Source organism: Pseudopipra pipra, chromosome 16, assembly GCF_036250125.1.
Source record: "Pseudopipra pipra isolate bDixPip1 chromosome 16, bDixPip1.hap1, whole genome shotgun sequence".
In the NCBI taxonomy this organism is placed as follows: domain Eukaryota; kingdom Metazoa; phylum Chordata; class Aves; order Passeriformes; family Pipridae; genus Pseudopipra; species Pseudopipra pipra.
The window spans coordinates 12,958,853-12,974,872 of record NC_087564.1 but is presented as its reverse complement, the minus strand read 5'-3'; the positions used below and the strand labels follow the sequence as shown (position 1 = coordinate 12,974,872).

The 16,020-nt window shown below is 48.0% G+C and overlaps 2 protein-coding genes across 2 annotated transcripts in view; one reads left to right on the top strand and one right to left on the bottom strand.

The window, feature by feature from the left end:
- RADIL (Rap associating with DIL domain) overlaps nucleotides 1–16,020 on the top strand; it is a 227,949-nt gene that overhangs the window by 154,874 nt on the left and 57,055 nt on the right. The window lies entirely within an intron of this gene.
- On the bottom strand, nucleotides 1,777–14,781 carry LOC135423205 (cytochrome P450 3A29-like). Its single transcript, XM_064673205.1, has 13 exons — nucleotides 14,591–14,781; nucleotides 13,606–13,699; nucleotides 12,106–12,158; nucleotides 10,905–11,004; nucleotides 10,371–10,484; nucleotides 9,736–9,824; nucleotides 9,006–9,154; nucleotides 8,485–8,612; nucleotides 8,050–8,134; nucleotides 6,927–7,087; nucleotides 6,488–6,714; nucleotides 4,857–5,019; nucleotides 1,777–2,914 (listed from the first exon to the last, which is right to left on the bottom strand). Exons 1-13 carry the CDS (start codon nucleotides 14,659–14,661, stop codon nucleotides 2,819–2,821), a joined length of 1,530 nt encoding a protein of 509 aa, XP_064529275.1. The 5' UTR covers nucleotides 14,662–14,781; the 3' UTR covers nucleotides 1,777–2,818.

Genomic DNA, 16,020 nt, shown 5'->3' with positions numbered 1-16,020 from the left:
CGCCCCACAAAGCCAAAATCTGTTGGCAACCCCCCCTGGAACAACTGGGAACCAATGAAGGTGTGTGCTTTCTGCTCTTAAGCACAACTGAATTCAGCAAAACGAAGGTGGGATTTGGCACAGCTCAGCACTGCTTTGTGTCTTGCCAGACTCCCGTGCAGGTGCCTGGAGATGAGGCAGAGCTGTGCTGGTCCCTCTGCAGGCACAGCAGTGCTGCCCAGCACAGCAGCCTGTTTGCCCACTTCACTGGCACGGGGTGGAGCAGATGAAGATGCCTTTGAACAGACATGAGAGAGGCTGATATCCTTTGACACCTGCAAGTGAACTGTGTATTTCCAAAATGTTAAGCAGCTTTGTGAGAGAGATTATCCTGAAGGATGTTTTCCTTAGTGTTGACATTTGTGAGTGATTAATTCCAACGCAGGCATGGGGCGAGGAGGCAAAACTCTTCCCTCGCTGCCACCGGGCAGGCTACGGCCTTCGCCCCAGCAAGGTTATTAATTCATCCCTGACCTGTGACACTGTGTGTGACTTTGTCACCCTCATCTCCTCAGTCCCCTCCCCAGGCAGAGACCCGAGGATTTCCATTCCCCTTTTCATGAACCGCTGTGACGGTGCAGGCACTTTTCAGCTGTTTGTTCTCCAGGGGTCCCGCTGCCTCTGCACTTTGTCGTCCTCCCCTGAGATGTGCCGTCACAAACACTCTGCCACAGCTTTAAAAAAAGGGGAAAGCAACAGCTCAAAACAAAGATGAATTGTCACTTTTGTACACTGGTGGCAGAAGGGAGCTGCACTGCTGCAGGTTACGAAGGCAAAAGGGGAAGCCATGGCTGCCCGAGCTGCTGGGAATTTTCTAACCCTCTCACCCAGCTCACTGGTGACTCTCTAGAGAAGCAGCTTCACTCCTCCCTTACACTTCCAGTCAAAGGTGTCTTTCACTGGAGAATTTAATTTGCTGCAGAAAGGTTATTATAGCTTTTCTGAGATTTTCTACTCAATTCCTAAAAAATACAGAAAGTAAGTATAAAAAGAATATATAATATGTATAATCTATTTCTACATAAAACAATGTAAAATATAAAAACTGATATGTAGTAAATAAAGTTCCTAAGCCAAATTTTACAATAGGAATCGCTTCACACCATCAGTGACTCTGCTCAGCTGTTCATTTTGGGAATGTTGTACCTTAAACTCTGCATCTCCAAAAGCAGCTCTTAGTACTGATGTTACACATAGGGATTCACTCAGGATATAACGAGTTTTCATCTCCCAGGAATCCAAGCAGCATTATCTATGGTAGTGAGTGGGCTGGATATATATGCACATGCAAGTACTTCACCCAATGCTGAAATCTGACAGCTTGGAAACAGAAGACATCCTCCTGTGGAAGCTACAGGCAGAGCAGGTGCATGAGGTGTTTAGGAGAGAGCAGAGAGCTCTTTGAACACTGTATGAAGTCACATGCTCTGCAGCACGGAGCAGATGCTGGAATCAAATCCCCCCATTTTCACAGAGAGACAAATGCCTGGCTGAGACTAGCAAGACCACGTCCTCACTGATTTGTGGTGCCAAAAGGTGACAGCAGAAGAATGAAACACAAAAGAGAACTTCTATATCCACTCTGTAGCATGGATTTTTGAGGATCCCACTCAAGAAGTGAAGAATCCAGCTGGGAGAGGTGACGGGACATGTCAACTGGCCAAAGACTTATGAGACCTTCAGATGGAGTCACTTGTGTATGGAGAAAGCACAGAAGCAGAGATTGGCATCACCTCGTTACAGAAGAGGTAAGTGAGCTTTTTATTGCAGTTATCACTCCAGTTTCTGGAAGAATAATACCAAATGTCAGCATACAGGTCTTTTAGAATCTATAAAAGGAGACAAAGTCTGGCAAGACTTTGAAGCTCTCAATAGCCAAAGGCACCTTTTTTCCAGACTAGGGTTGTCCAGGACATCTGAAGGCTCTCGGTGCTGCACCCTGCATCATTATTAATTCAGTTAAGTTGGTCTTACAATGGCCTGATATAAACCAGAGTAAAAGGTGTCATGATAACAGTATGGACAGTGCCTGTGTTGACAATCCTTTCCATGGGTGATGGCTGCATGCCCCAGGTACAATAAGCAAACAATCAGGAAACACATGTGGGACACTCCTCTCCCACTCTGCTAATCTCTAGACATCAGGGGTAACTGCTTCTCTCTGGGCTCCTCCAGTTAAATCATCTGCACTTGAAATCACACAAAAGCCATCTAAAATCATACAAAAATCTAAATAAATCAGCATCAGAAATTTTGCTGCAGGCATTCAGTTCTGCAAGGATGTGACCATTTTAACACTTGTCAGGGTCATAGCACAGAGCTGAGGAAATAGCCCTGGACAATTCTGCATTCCCAAGAGAATAAAACCAGAAGACACACAGAGGTACCCAGCAGGCAGTGGGAACAGGAGCAATGGCAGCACTACTTAACTATGTGCAATTTGCTCTCCCTATCTTGATTTAAATTACACTGCCAGAAGAGACTGACAGTGTCTGGAATCAAATTGCTTAGGAAAGTGCCTCTTCAGAGAGAGAGAAAAAAATGCCCAAATAACTCAAGTGCAAAGGGTCTTGCAAAATGCGTATTGTGATTGGGGGCAGCGGGGCCTGGGGCTCATGTTCATTAGGATAATGCTCATGTAATTATGCTGGGCCAAACCCCTGTGAAATGGGGGACAGCACCTCTGACATTCCTGCAGCACACACATCAGCCTGGGCGCCTCTCAAGAGTTAGAGGAGACACCATCAAGTAAGTGCTTCTTGCTCTTTTCCTGTTTCTTTCACTTCTTCAGGTCAGCCTGGCCTCTGGGGACCATCTTCAGGACGATGGGCTTCTTTGGCTGCATGAAACCTTTCGAGTCCAGAACCAGCGGGATCTTGAGGAGGAGGAAAAAACCAAAACAGCCACGTAAGCTGGGAAAAAGGACAGACACGACAACAACAGGAGCCCTACAGCCCACGTACATCCCGGCTGCCACTCGTTTTCCATGCACTTCCTAACTTACAGGTGTACTTACAGCAGGACTATCACTGTTGCTCATGCAAAACAGCTACCAGCTGGTGTTTAATAGCCCTCAGCTCTTGAATAAACTGGTTACTGAATTCTGGCTTTCACATGGTGTGGTACAAAGAGCTCAGTGCACTGATCAACAGGCTGCACGTGGAGGGAGAGGCAGCCAAAACCCATGCAGGGAGCTGCAGCCAAGGAGGGGCACACAGTGCCATTTTGTTTAATGCCAAAGTGTGTCAGCACTAAGGGGAACTACATCATAATGGGAGCTGGAGGAGCAACGAGCTCTCCAGGAAAAACAAAACTAAGATTGCTGCTCAGTACCAAAGAAAAAGCATCCTCACACAAAAAGGTTTTCATGGGGTAGGCTGGAAATCTCATTAACAACATCTAAAGTGGGTGTTGGAGGGACTCACTTTGCAGGGGAAAGGAGAGTGTTTTAAATCATCCCCTAATGGATGCTGCTCATATCCGAGCTCTCCCACACCCCATCAGGACAAGGGTGATACACTCAGCCTGACAAGCTACATTCAAATCCCCATATCCCAGTAAGCTTTGTTTCAGGAAATTTAAGCAATGTGGCTTGGAGCCCAATGTGCCATCAGTGGAGAAGTGAGAGGAGGCTGCAGCTTCCATGTACATATTCCAAAGGGATGTTCCAGCATGAATTTTTTCCTCCCACTCTGATCTGATGTACATGACATCTTCTGCAGAAAAAAGGGCTGAAAGAGCCCCATAAACCTATGGGCACCAATAATACAATACATATTTAACTTGTCTCCTTTTAATTAAAGGCAGTTATAAAAAGAATCAATTTTATGGATTGCAGAGGACTAGAAAAATGTCATTAGACTTGGGGGAGGGTGGATAGGTCACTGCATTGTTAATGGACTATTACAGTCTTTCACCTCCAGGTTACTAGTTGAGCTGCAATCTGAATCTGCAGAGATTCCAGCTGAGCACCCGTGCCAAGTAATAATTTAATAAGATTTCTCTGTTTCTTACAACAAATGTCCTTTGAATGCACTTGCTGGCCCCTCTGCTCTGATTTCCCAACAAAACACATTAATGGCACAGCCTTTTGCAGCAGCCAGTGTAAGAGCTGAGCTGGGCTGGAAACCAACACCATCGTGCTACCTGCCTCTGAGGGAGCTGCTGTGCTCTCAGGAGGGCTGGCTTGACACATCATTTCCAACAGCTACTGCATTTATCTTATGTCAAACAGCCCCAGCTTGCAAGGCCTCTCCCATCAGTACTGCATGCAGCATTCACTGGGATCCCAGGCAAAGCCAAAACCCAGTGGGATCCTGCATTGCCTCAAAGAGGGAGAGGGTCGCCAATTCAAACTGAGCTCAGATTGTGCTTGCTTGAAAATTGTTATCCTTTAGGGCTGCCTGGTGGCCCATAAGAGACAAATTTTGGTGTTTTGGGATGCCTCACCATGCCATGTTTGTGTTGCAAAGCATAGCTTTGGTGTGGGCTGGGGGGACAGTCCCTTCCTGCTCTCTGGAGCAGGGTCTCCCTAAGCTGGGTCAAGGCAGACATGCAGTGCACTGTGGAGGAGTGAGCACCCCACAGCTCAGGTGCACCCAAAGAGAGGCAGAAGACTTCAAGGATTTCAGTCTAAAATATCCCACCAACATTAAATATGTTTCTGTAGAGGTTTTAAAAAAAAAAAGTATCAGTAACTTGTGGTGAACCACTTAAAATTAACTGAGAAGATTTTAACAGTTTTTCCCATATAACTGTAGGACCATCTCAGTGGGAGTAAAGGGCAGATAATGAAACTCATCATCCCATATCCTCACCGGTGTGTCTCTGCAGGTTCTGAAGAAGAAGTTTTGCAACAGGACGACCACAGCCACTTTTACAACAAGGAGAGCAAACCTCATTCCTATGCAGTTCCTGGGGCCAGCCCCGAATGGCAGGAAGGTGTAGGGGTCAAGACTCTCTTTGTTCTCTTTACTGAACCTGATTACAACCAGAAAAAAACCAAGTTAGCATGAGCTACTGTTCCAGGATGTGTCAGCTTCCAGATCTGAAGTGATGAGGGGTCTAGGAAGGCAAAAGCTTTTTGTGTTTCTGTGCATATTAGAAGAATCCAGCTAAGTCCCTTATTTCTGTCTCTATAGATACCTTATGCCTCTGCTTTTATCCCACTGCTCGGAGTTGGTTGTGCAACTCCAAGTGCATCAGGTGACCAGGGAATACCTGAAATATGCTAATGGATTTCATAACTACTCTTTTTCTCAGAACTCCCTCTCAACTCCAAAACCGAACCCAGATTTCAAACCCTAAAACACATAGGTCTACAGCTTCACGGCTTCCCTGCAGATCAAAGGACTGAGCCAACACAAAGACGTTCTCCCCCTGCGTGACTAAAGGCAGGGTTGCTTTTGAGACGTGCCAGCCATTCCTCTCCTCATCATGAGAAACAGGGAAGAACAATCAGCTTCACTGAGAAATTTGCCACTGAGCATTTTCAGTAATACTTCTTAGTGATCAGTTAGTTTTCATGCCAGGAGGCTTTTCATTCCCAGTGCATGAGGTCCAGGTACAAATCTCAGCCACGCTAAGTCAGTAGTGAAGTATTTCACTACTGAGCCACCAGCACATCTCTCTGATGAACTCCCAGCAAGGCAAGTGATCCCTAAAGAGCTCCTGCCCGCCCACCCACCCATGCAGTTTGTCAACTGGAATAAGGATGGAGCTATTGGAGCAACTGGTGTAGCCTGTCCATTGCCAGTGTACTCCCATTTGGGTGTTTCCTCCTGAATTCAACACAAGGTGTTCCACAGGTGACTTCAGCAGCACCCACCTCCCTCCCTAACTTCTGCCTGATACTGCTGCCACATTTTGTCCCAAAGGTCACCACATCCCCACATCAGAATTAGCTTTCAGGGGTATTCCAGCTCCTGGTAAAAGGGTACAAGGTCTGGTCCTGCTCTCTCTGGACTAACTCTCAATGTCTTTGTGGCCACCTGAAGACTAGCAGGCCCAGGGTCTCCGAGATCTGCCTTGGGCTATTGCCTCATTTTGCAGGGTCTGACAGAGCTCCTAAGCAAAGATTGCTCCATAACTTGAATTAAAAATTAAGTTTTATTTCCTACCCATCTTTGCCCTTCCACTGCTGATTTGCAGGGCATTGTGCCAGTCACCCAATGACTCTTGCTTTAATATCTGGCCATAAACCCCTCAGTGTTACAGCTGCTGGGAGCTGCTCTCACTGTTGCTCCCTTCAATGCAGTTAATTAAATTCCATGCACAGTTTATGGATGTAGATCATAAAACTCCCCTCACGGTAATGCTGGGACTAGATGTCAGACAATGATAAATGCCTAATTTAAATGTTATAATCATACATTCCCCACTTTTGCTGCCATTTCCACTCCCAGGGCTGAGGTTGAGCACGCAGCTATTCCCCCTGTCCAGCCCTCACCTCTCAGGCCTGAACTCATCGGGATCTGGCCAGTACTGCGGGTCACGGTGCAGCACAAAGGCTGGGATCATGACCACCATGTCCTTTGGAATAGTCACACCACTGATCTCCACCGTCTGCTTGCAGACCCTCTCGAGTCGGCCCCCGGCGGGGTAGAGCCGGATGGATTCGTTCACCACCATGTCGAGGTACTCCATCTGTGTGATGGCGTCGTACGTGGGAGTGGCCTGGGAGGGGATTGGGACAGCTGTGAGCACAGGACTGCAACTCCCACCCCAACACCCCCACAGTGCTTCCACTTCAGGCATCAAAGACCAGGGGAGGGGAAATCTCAGTGCCAGCACCCCAGCCACTCTGCTTTGTTTCCAACCTGGCTTTTGGCTCAGGGTTTGCAAGGCATTGGTAGGGACAACTCCAGCATCTTCCCACCCTCCTTTACCTTGCTGGGCAGGTATGCATCGACTTCATCCTGGAGTCGCTGCTGCACGTCAGGGTGGATGGCCAGGTTGTAGGCTATGTAGCTGAGGGTGGAGCTGGTGGTCTCATAACCAGCAAAGACAAAGATAAGAGCCTGGGCCAGAATCTCTTCATCACTTAATGCTGAAAAAAGGCATAAAAGCACATACACGAAGCTGAAAGCAACAGTAACTAACCCTTGGGAATTCAGGATCCCACCTACCAATCTAGGTAATGCTACTCCTAAAGGAAATTTCCAGCTTACCCTCTGGTACCATAAAGGGGTGGATCTGGCAGTTGTAGAGCCAGAGAACTGCTGTCAAGATCAGCAGTGTTACCTTGCTTTCTTTAAGAGCAGAACCAAGGTATGTGCAGCCTGAGCCTGATTCAGAAAGACTCTAGGACAATGCTCCTAGGCCAAAAAAAAAAAATAGGAGCACATGCCAGGAAAAGATAGAGAGGAAGAGATGTCCAGCATCTCCTCTAAGCCATGAGGTGAGCCTTGCACTGCCAAGGGATTAGTAGCCCTGAGCATAACATGGCAGTGGTAATAAGCAGAACCCAGGATTTAATGCTGGCACTGCAGCAGGGTTCAAGCACCGACAGGATGCAGCCTGCAGTGCAGGGTGTCCTTACAAATACCCTGTCCTGGCACCTCAAAATTTACAAGCATCCTGACTTGACTGAGGTTGATGGACTGGGACTATACTTGGCTGAGTCATTATTTCTTAATTTAACAGTTTACCCAGGATGGGGGACAGAGATGAGCTGACAGATGAGCAAGGTACACACAACATATGTGCTTTGCGTGCTTTTTGAAACACAGCCAACATTGCTGACCTTCAGAGAAGACAATATAAGAAAAGGGAGTAAGGAAATACTCACTCTTTCTACCCTTTGTTGCACAAACACACCTCAGGATTTATCCCAGGAAATGGGATATAAGGAAAATAGGCTGATTTGCAATAAACATCATTATGGCCCCACTACCGAGACCTTGAATTTTGCATGGGATTAACGACTAAAATCCTCTCCCTACTTCCCTCCTTCAACCCAGTAAGGAACTACTGCTTTCTGTTGAGAGGAGGACAGATCTGAAGACATACTTTTGTCCCAGTCGGCCTCAGCAGACTTGGAGCCATCCTGCGAGTTCTGGGATTCAATCATGAGCTGCAGGAAATCAACCCGGTCCTGGGGAGAGACAGAGGCAGTCAGAGAAGATATGGGTGAGGAGAAAGCAAATCTTGTCCAGCACAAGTCTCTTGCTGAGACATCTGCTCCAGGCACAGCCCCCCAGTGGCAGTTCATGGCTTTAGTGCATGACGAGGTCCGGACTAGAGACCCTCTATGAACACAGACAGTTTCTCCACTTGGGATACCCAGGCAGGGCATGGTTCTACCTCTCCTCAGGATTGGTGAGCCATGAGCTCTTTTGCAGAGCAGGTGATACACCACAGATTCTGAAGGTGCCACCAGGTCCCTCTTGCACTCAGGACAACACACTTCTCCTGAAGAGAAGAGGCCGCCTGGGCTGGACTCACCGTGCTGCTGCTCTTTTCCCGTTCCTTCTTCATTTTTGTGAAGACATCCTTAAAGAAGTTCATGACGTCTGAGGGTAACAGAGTCACCTTCATCTTTTCCAGCACAGGGATAACAAAGGGGAACAACACTAAAAGGAAAGAAGAGAACAACACATTTGAGCTCAAAAGGGCCCCAAGAAACTCAAAACTGGCACAAAGCGTAGAAAAGAGAAGGGTAAATCTGGACCCTGACCCAAAAAATTGCTCTGTCACAGAGCTGCTCTCCATCATGCCTCTGCAAACAGGGTCTCTGATTTCAGGAGGATGCTGCAAAGTCCCACATGGTCTGTAAGAATCCTGACTGCGGTTTCCCTGGGGAAATAATTCTGCAGATCTGCTAGGGTAAATCTAATCCTGCAAAGTGCTGAGCATCTCCCATGTGGCAAAGAGGACTCAAAGCTACTAAGGGAGCTACCAGGAAACGCAGATGGTCACCACCTTTGACATCGATTCAGGGCTGTATGAGATGAGGTGTGTCATACCTAAGAGCATGAACAGAGGACTCAGGAAACGGAACTTGAGAAATCTCTTAATGTTGGTGAGAAAGGGGTCATTGGGGTTGCCCATGGAGTCAACATTGACACTGAAAGAAGTGCTGGCCACCACATCCATGCTGTAGGCTCCAAAAATGCTGAGTAGAGAAGAAGTGAGAGCGAATGAGATGAACCCAACCACAATAGTAAATAAGAGCTCATCTAGGAACAATCATTGTGGGAGGGAATCTCTCTTGATGCAAACATAGTAGGTCTGTCCTAATCTGGCAGTAACCATCATTATACTTTCCCAAGTTTTCCCCAGTTGCATTCATTCCCCAGTTTTTCTCAGCTTCAAAAACCTAAGCTGCAGTTGGAAAGCACTGAACTGCAGTCTGGGGTAACAAAGACTATATTCTGACTTCCATCTGTAAAAGAGATTGCAAAAATGACGTACAAAAATACCACATCTTGCACAGCTTCTGACACAGTCCCTGCTCCTTCCTCAAAATGCATCTCCAGGAAAATGAAACAGGGGACAGAGCACAGCTTCCCCCTTGAGCAGAGCAGAGCACAGCAAGCCCACTGCTGGGAAACATGCCATGCCCATGACTGCTGTGGAGTTTGCCTCCATAGCTCACAAGGGATCTACGTTGCAGCATGGAAAAGACCCTCCAAAACAACCCCTTCCCCACACTGAACACAAACCCTTTCCTGTCAGCCCCATACAGTTACTCACTCCTTTGCGGTCACGAATTCATCATTAGCCACTTTCTTCTCAATGTTTTTCACTAATTTTTCACCATAGTGATTAATGATATGGAACATCTGAAATGCAAACCAAAGCAGAAGGCACTGTTGACTCTTTCCCTGCCACCAAACAAGGCTGGGTGATTCCACCCTGCCACCTGTCACTCGCCAAGTCTGGCTTGGGGAGGTCTCATTTCCAGGTCTCACACATTGCTTTCTCTCATCTTAACAATCTGTCCACAGAGCTCATCTACTATGACTGAGCAAGGCTCTTCTCCCAAAATCCACACACAGCTCCCATTCCAGCTAAGCATCCACTCCAGTTGGGATTGAACATGGCTCCTGAGTGCATGGAAAATGGACAACCACGGGCTGAGTGATGTGCTTAGCAAGATGAAAATACAGGCCATAGGGCCAACAGCCTTGTGAGCTGTTTCATCCCCCATCGCCTTCTCCTGACTCCATCCCCACGATGGCAGACAGACACTGCATTGCTGAACTGTACCAACAATGCAGGTGCTCATGGATGTGGTCCTGACAAACAGGGCGATTTCCCTGTCGGAGGTGAAATGGCCCAGTCCTCCTCCAGCTATTGATGCAAAGTACCAGTGGCCTGTGCTTTACCTCCTTCAGCTTCCCACTGGTGAAGGTTGGAGACAGCACTGTACGAATCCTCTTCCACTGCTCATCTGCAGCCATGTTGAGGGCCGACTCCAAGAGCCCGTTCAGACCAAAGTTCTGCACAGGGGGAATGTTGCAGCAGAAGGGACACGGTTATACAAGGAAACAGGTGAAGCTTTACAGCCCCTTCCACATGACAGATATGCAAAGAAAAACCCACTATGGATTGTTCACTTGGCCCCCAAAGTCATGTGAGCTCTACCTCAACCAGCAAACAACAGAATGGAAATAAGAGTGTAAGAGTCATAAATTACCATCAGCCCTATGGTACATCCAGGCTGACAGCCCAATGTCCCAGCCAGAGTGGCCCATACACCTCCCTAGCAGAGTTTTGATGTTGGTACCATCAATAAACTGGGGCACATCAGAGAGTAGTACTTACTGAAGGGCTCAGAAGAGAACAGAAACCATGAAGAAATCCCCTTCTTGCTGCATGTGCTCTGTACTGGAGAGCAAAGCACAGGACTAGGTACCTACCCGGCGATTAGTAAAAATGGAGTAGCACTCTTTCACCAGGATGTTTTTGATGAGGATGGGGTCCAAAACAGCCAGCACAGGCTGCCTGCCATCATAAAACCTAAGCCACGAGAAACCCACAGTCAGTCCATTGCTCATGGTCAGCTGGAGCAGAAGCAGCCTGTTCTGTCTGTGGCCAGAGCCACGGCACAAAGGGTTTGGGCCAGCTGAGTCCCCTCTGACTAAACCGCCAAAAGGATGAGGCTGGAACTGTTTTATTATGTAGTAAAACAGGAGAAAGGGAAAGAAAGTGCCAAACATGGACAGCATGAGCATTTCTAGCAGTTGTCTGTGGTACTAAAGAGTTGACAAAGTGGCGTGGGTTTACATAAAAGGCAGCCTTTGCCACAGTGCTGATCCCCTGCACTTGGGCTGTCTGAGCTCTGTTTCTGCTCCTGATAGCTGGAAACAGTAAATCCATGCTGAACAGCCTACCTGTGGGGCAAAGAGACTTCCTGCCTGGCCTACGAGGCACTGATTGGTGAAAAACTCCTCTGTCTCCTCCATTTTCCAATCAATAGCGACAGAAGAACTTAAAAGTCATGGTGTGGGCTAAAGGGCAGGGAGCCTTGGGCCACAGCTGAGGGAAGCTGCCATCTTCAAGAAGCTTGAGAACATTTAATCTCTCGAAAAAAATGCGTCAGGTTTCATGAAGCCTCTCAGGATTTTTTTTTTTTGGCACAGGAATTTTGCTTCAGTTTGAGAGGTTCTCAATAGAAGCATGATAAGAGGCCTCTGCACAAAACCAGTGCTGTGCAGGGAGAGAGGAAGCAGGCTGAAAGGTAGCTTGTGCCCCAGCTCTGGGAGAAGCAGGGAGCAAGATGAAAAACCCCGTGGCAGCCTGCAGCTCGCTTCCTGCTCCAGACAGACAGAGCAGCAGCTTCAAAGGCAGGAGGCTCAGTCTGACACCAAGCAGTGGAGGTTATTTTCAAAGCTTATGCAAACAAATCACCCCCCTAACTGGCCACCATCATCCCAGCCCTGCACCATACTGAAATCCCAGCAGGAGAGAAGCCTTGGAGAGATGGGTGGAGACTTTCCCAGTGGTGAACCTGGATTTTCCCAAGCTGCCACTGCTGGAATTACAGTGCTGAGTGACACGATGGCAATGTCCCTTTTTCCATTCATCCCAAACAGGTAGTTTTGTTCTGCAGAAACTCACCCCCAGATTTTTCCATACTTTTCAAAGCACACCTGATCAAAATGGTGGACTCCCTGGAAAAGAAGAAAGCAGAAATGAACAGTTTGCCAGTAAAAAGTGATTAAAGCAGGTCACAGCTGGCAGCACAGGGCATCCCACAGACCCATTGTAAGCGGCAGAGGTTGAGGTTGGGAGGTGCACAGTTGCTCTTAAGCATCACGTAGATGCCTAAGGGACATTTGCACTGGAGAGAAAAAAGAGAGCAGAGAGAAAAAAGAATAAAAAAAGCACTATCAACTTCTACCAGCCAACCTGATCCAAAAATGTAACGAAGACAAGGTATGACAAGGTACACTGTTTCAGTGTGAGCAGAGTTAGGAGGCAGAACCAGATCCCAGGGTGTCCTTTCACCTTCAGCTCAACAAGTGAGAGCTGCTACTGCCTTGTCCTCATATGATCTTCCACTGCAATTCCTGAACTGGAGTGAACATGGCTTTTTTGTTTTGTTTCCATCAGGGTTTTAACTGAAGTTACATGTACGGATGAAACTTATGGGACACACAACACTCACTAAAGCATTAGTAAGAGATCATGTGCATGCTGCAAACCCAGCAAACACAAGTAAAACACCACTTTTACTGAAGCCAATACTTTTGATCTGCATTAGCAGTTACCTGAGATCAGCTACTACCTAGTTATCTGATTAGGTTTGATAAGTCAAAAATATTTGAGTTTCACCTAAAAATCTATTTAGCATCACAGAATCATAGAATCACCTGGGTTGGAAAAGACCTCCGAGATCTTGAAGTCCAACCCTTGATCCAACACTGCTGTGGTTCCCAGACCATGGCACTAAGTGCCACATCCAGTTTCATCTTAAAAACCTCCAGGGACAGTGAATCCACCACCTCCCTGGGCAGCCCATCCCAATGTCTGATTACCCTCTTTGCAAAAAATTTCTTCCTAATATCCAACCTAAACCTCCCTTGGCACAGCTTAAGATCCCTCCTGTGCTAAATTCTATAATTTGGATGGAGGGTTTTTTGCACAGAGGGAGAAAGATGGAGAAACAGAAAAAACAAATATTTGTCTGGCTTAGTCTCAGGCTGGCCCAACAGCAAGTGGCTGGATGAGGCATTGCTGGGGCTAATTCAGCCTCTTCATGTTGATGACAAAAAGGGCAAAGAAACAGGCAGTTCTCAGAAATAGCAGCCTTAGGCATCTCTCCAATATTTTTTTATTTTGTTTCTAACAGAACTTCAGCTGCTCAAGAGCAGGCAGAAACACAGGGAGAAACTAATAATTTAAATTACAAAGTAGTTTTAAAATACAGCACACATCCTTCAGGTCAGCCTGACTTTTTATGTTCTCTGTGTGTCCAAAGAGCTTCCTACCTAAAAGCATCATTTGCAACCAGCTGAAGCAGGGGCAGAGGAAAGAGATGTTCAAAGAACGGGAAAAACAGCACCATCCACAAGAAGAACCTCAGGCAGCTATAGAGTAGCAGCTGCTGGTACTCACATGCCGGTACTCCAGGAAAGTTCCCAGAAAGGGCAGAGGCCGTGGACCAGGAATTCCCAGCTTCTTGAAGGTCCGGTAGGGCCATATCCCATAGCTGCCAAGCAAAAAGCGAGATGCATTTATGCAATGAAAAGAGAAGATTCTTCATCCTGAGCACAGTGAACTGCTTAAATAACTGGTTCCTGTCACTCAGAGAAAGCTGAAATTATGGACCAGCAGCAGCAGCCCTGCTGAAGATACTCTTTGAATAAATGCAGCATCACTTGGGGTACAAGGTAATTTGGGGTACGAGATAATTCAGAGTACATTTTGATAGAAGAGACGAGCTGAAAGGAGCTGCATCCCAGCCCTGCCAAACTGGTGTACATGGACACCTCAGGTTTTTATTCAGGGGCACTTTTAGTTGCCCAGATCAGACAACTGCATCTCGGGTGGCTGAGGAGAGGTCTCAGAGCGATTAAATTCTCGGGCTGAGACCTGCCCTTGTGTTTGTCTTTCCAAAGACCTCCTGCGATGCTCAGGTGGTCGAGCCACAGCAGCACAGCAGGGACATAAATTAACACAGCAAAATTAAGTTTTTGCCTGTATAGCTCACTACAGCTCCCCCGAGCCACATAAGCCGAAGTTTTGCCAACATTAACCACTTAATGGGGGTGTTCTGCCGGCAGCAGCGCCGGCATCGCCCTGCCCTGCTCCCAGCTGGCACAGCCCAAGGACTCCCCGGCCCCTGAAACACCCGGAAGTTACTTCTCCTTGAGAAAAGTAAAAAGAAAAAAAAAATAAAATAAAGGATTTCCTTTTTACTTCCGTCCCCGTCAAGCCCAGCTTCCTCCTTCCCTCCCCGCTGGCAGCAGAGCCCCGCAGCCCCCCCGAGCAGCCCTCGCTGTGCCCTGAGGGCAGTGCGGGAGTCCCTGCGTGGCTTCAGCGCTGGTTCACTTGAACTCGCCTCCTCCCCGGTCACCCGGCGGGACCGGCCTCTACTTACAGGGCCACGAGGCAAAGGAAGGCGACGAGGAGCAGCCAGGTGACGGGGGAGAAGCTGGGCAGGAGGTGCATGGTGCCCGCCGCCCGCCCGCTCCTGCCGCCCGCGCCCCGCCCGGCCCCGGGCGCTGCCCGCCATCACGTGAGGGAGCACGGACGGGCGGAGGCGGCGCTTTCCCTCAAGGCCGAGCCCCGGGCGGGTGCCCCGGGGTCGGAGTGTCCATCCCCGAGCTCTGCTCCGCTAGGGCTGGAAGCTGCTGAAGGGGTGGTTTGTTCCAAGTGAAGCAAAGGGCGTTAGCTGCTGCTGTGTCTCGTCTGTCCCAGCTCCCGAGGAATGGCTGTGCAGGTGCACCTTTCCTCGTCCTTCCTCTACCAACCTCCACCAACTCCAGCAGAGTCCGAGTTGACATCAATGCTGCTTCTAATTCACCTCTTTCACAGAATTGTCACTTTTTGCCCCCTCTCCCATTTCAGATAATAACTTATTTAATAGATGTCTCCAAGAGAGCTGTTAAACCCCATTGGTAAGAGTCACATCAATGGCCAGTGACCTCTTCAATGCATGGTCTACAGGCATGGTTATATATTAGAAGACAGAGCTGGTTTACAGCCCTAGTGATGATTCCAGGGTTAATGATCTGTACCTATGAAGGACCCAGAGTGGTCCAAAAGGAATGTCCTCCTCTGAGTCAGGAGCAGATGTGGCCTCAGCCTTTCAGACATCACCCTTCATACTGAGACCAGCACAGTGACACTGCTTTCCCTATTAATAACAAATCCCAAGGTTGCAGAAGCCCTGGCAGTGTGCACAGGGCTATAAAAAGACTATTAATTTTTATACCCTGGGGAGAAGAGGAGTGACTCAGTGTGACCCTGCATCCCCCATGGCAGAGTGTCCTGTAATGGTCCTGGACAGCACTGAAGCCATGGCCCTGCACACCTTCCCTGTTCATCCTCCGGCCACCAAGTGATCCTGGCATGTTTGCTCTTGCCACACCACCCCAGCAACAATCCTGGTTCAATATTAGCTCACACATTATCTACCACTCCTTATCCCAGCAGTGGCAGGGTCCTGGGCTTTCATGCATTGGATACTTTCCCCGTGTTTGTGTTACTGTTGTCCTGGAGCACAGAGCCCTTCTGCTGCTGCCAACACCCTGCACTACTCTGTGCTGAGAGGGAACAAATGGCCAGGAAAATTAGGTATGTGGGGGTTCAAAGGCTGATGGTCACCATGGTTAACACAAACAGAAGGAGACATGAACTGTGATATCTGATCATAGTCATAGCTGTAAAAATGGGACAAATACATCTCAGACCAACTGAACTGATGAGGCACAGAAGATGATATTGAACCTCATGCCTCATGCAGAACTTCAGTTTGTAAAAGCTCCCAAAGGGACAGAGATACAAAAATTTAAACTATCCCTCCTA

What these genes read in the sequence shown, in the direction of transcription:
- LOC135423205 (XM_064673205.1), bottom strand. Translation starts at nt 14,661, where the DNA reads ATGCACCTCCTGCCCAGCTTCTCCCCCGTCACCTGGCTGCTCCTCGTC. An exon ending in CCAGTGGGAAGCTGAAGGAG is followed by an intron (nt 9,825 to 10,370) that starts GTAAAGCACAGG and finishes TTTGCATTTCAG; the next exon opens with ATGTTCCATATCATTAATCA. An exon ending in TCCTCTGTTCATGCTCTTAG is followed by an intron (nt 8,613 to 9,005) that starts GTATGACACACC and finishes CTTTCCTTTTAG; the next exon opens with TGTTGTTCCCCTTTGTTATC.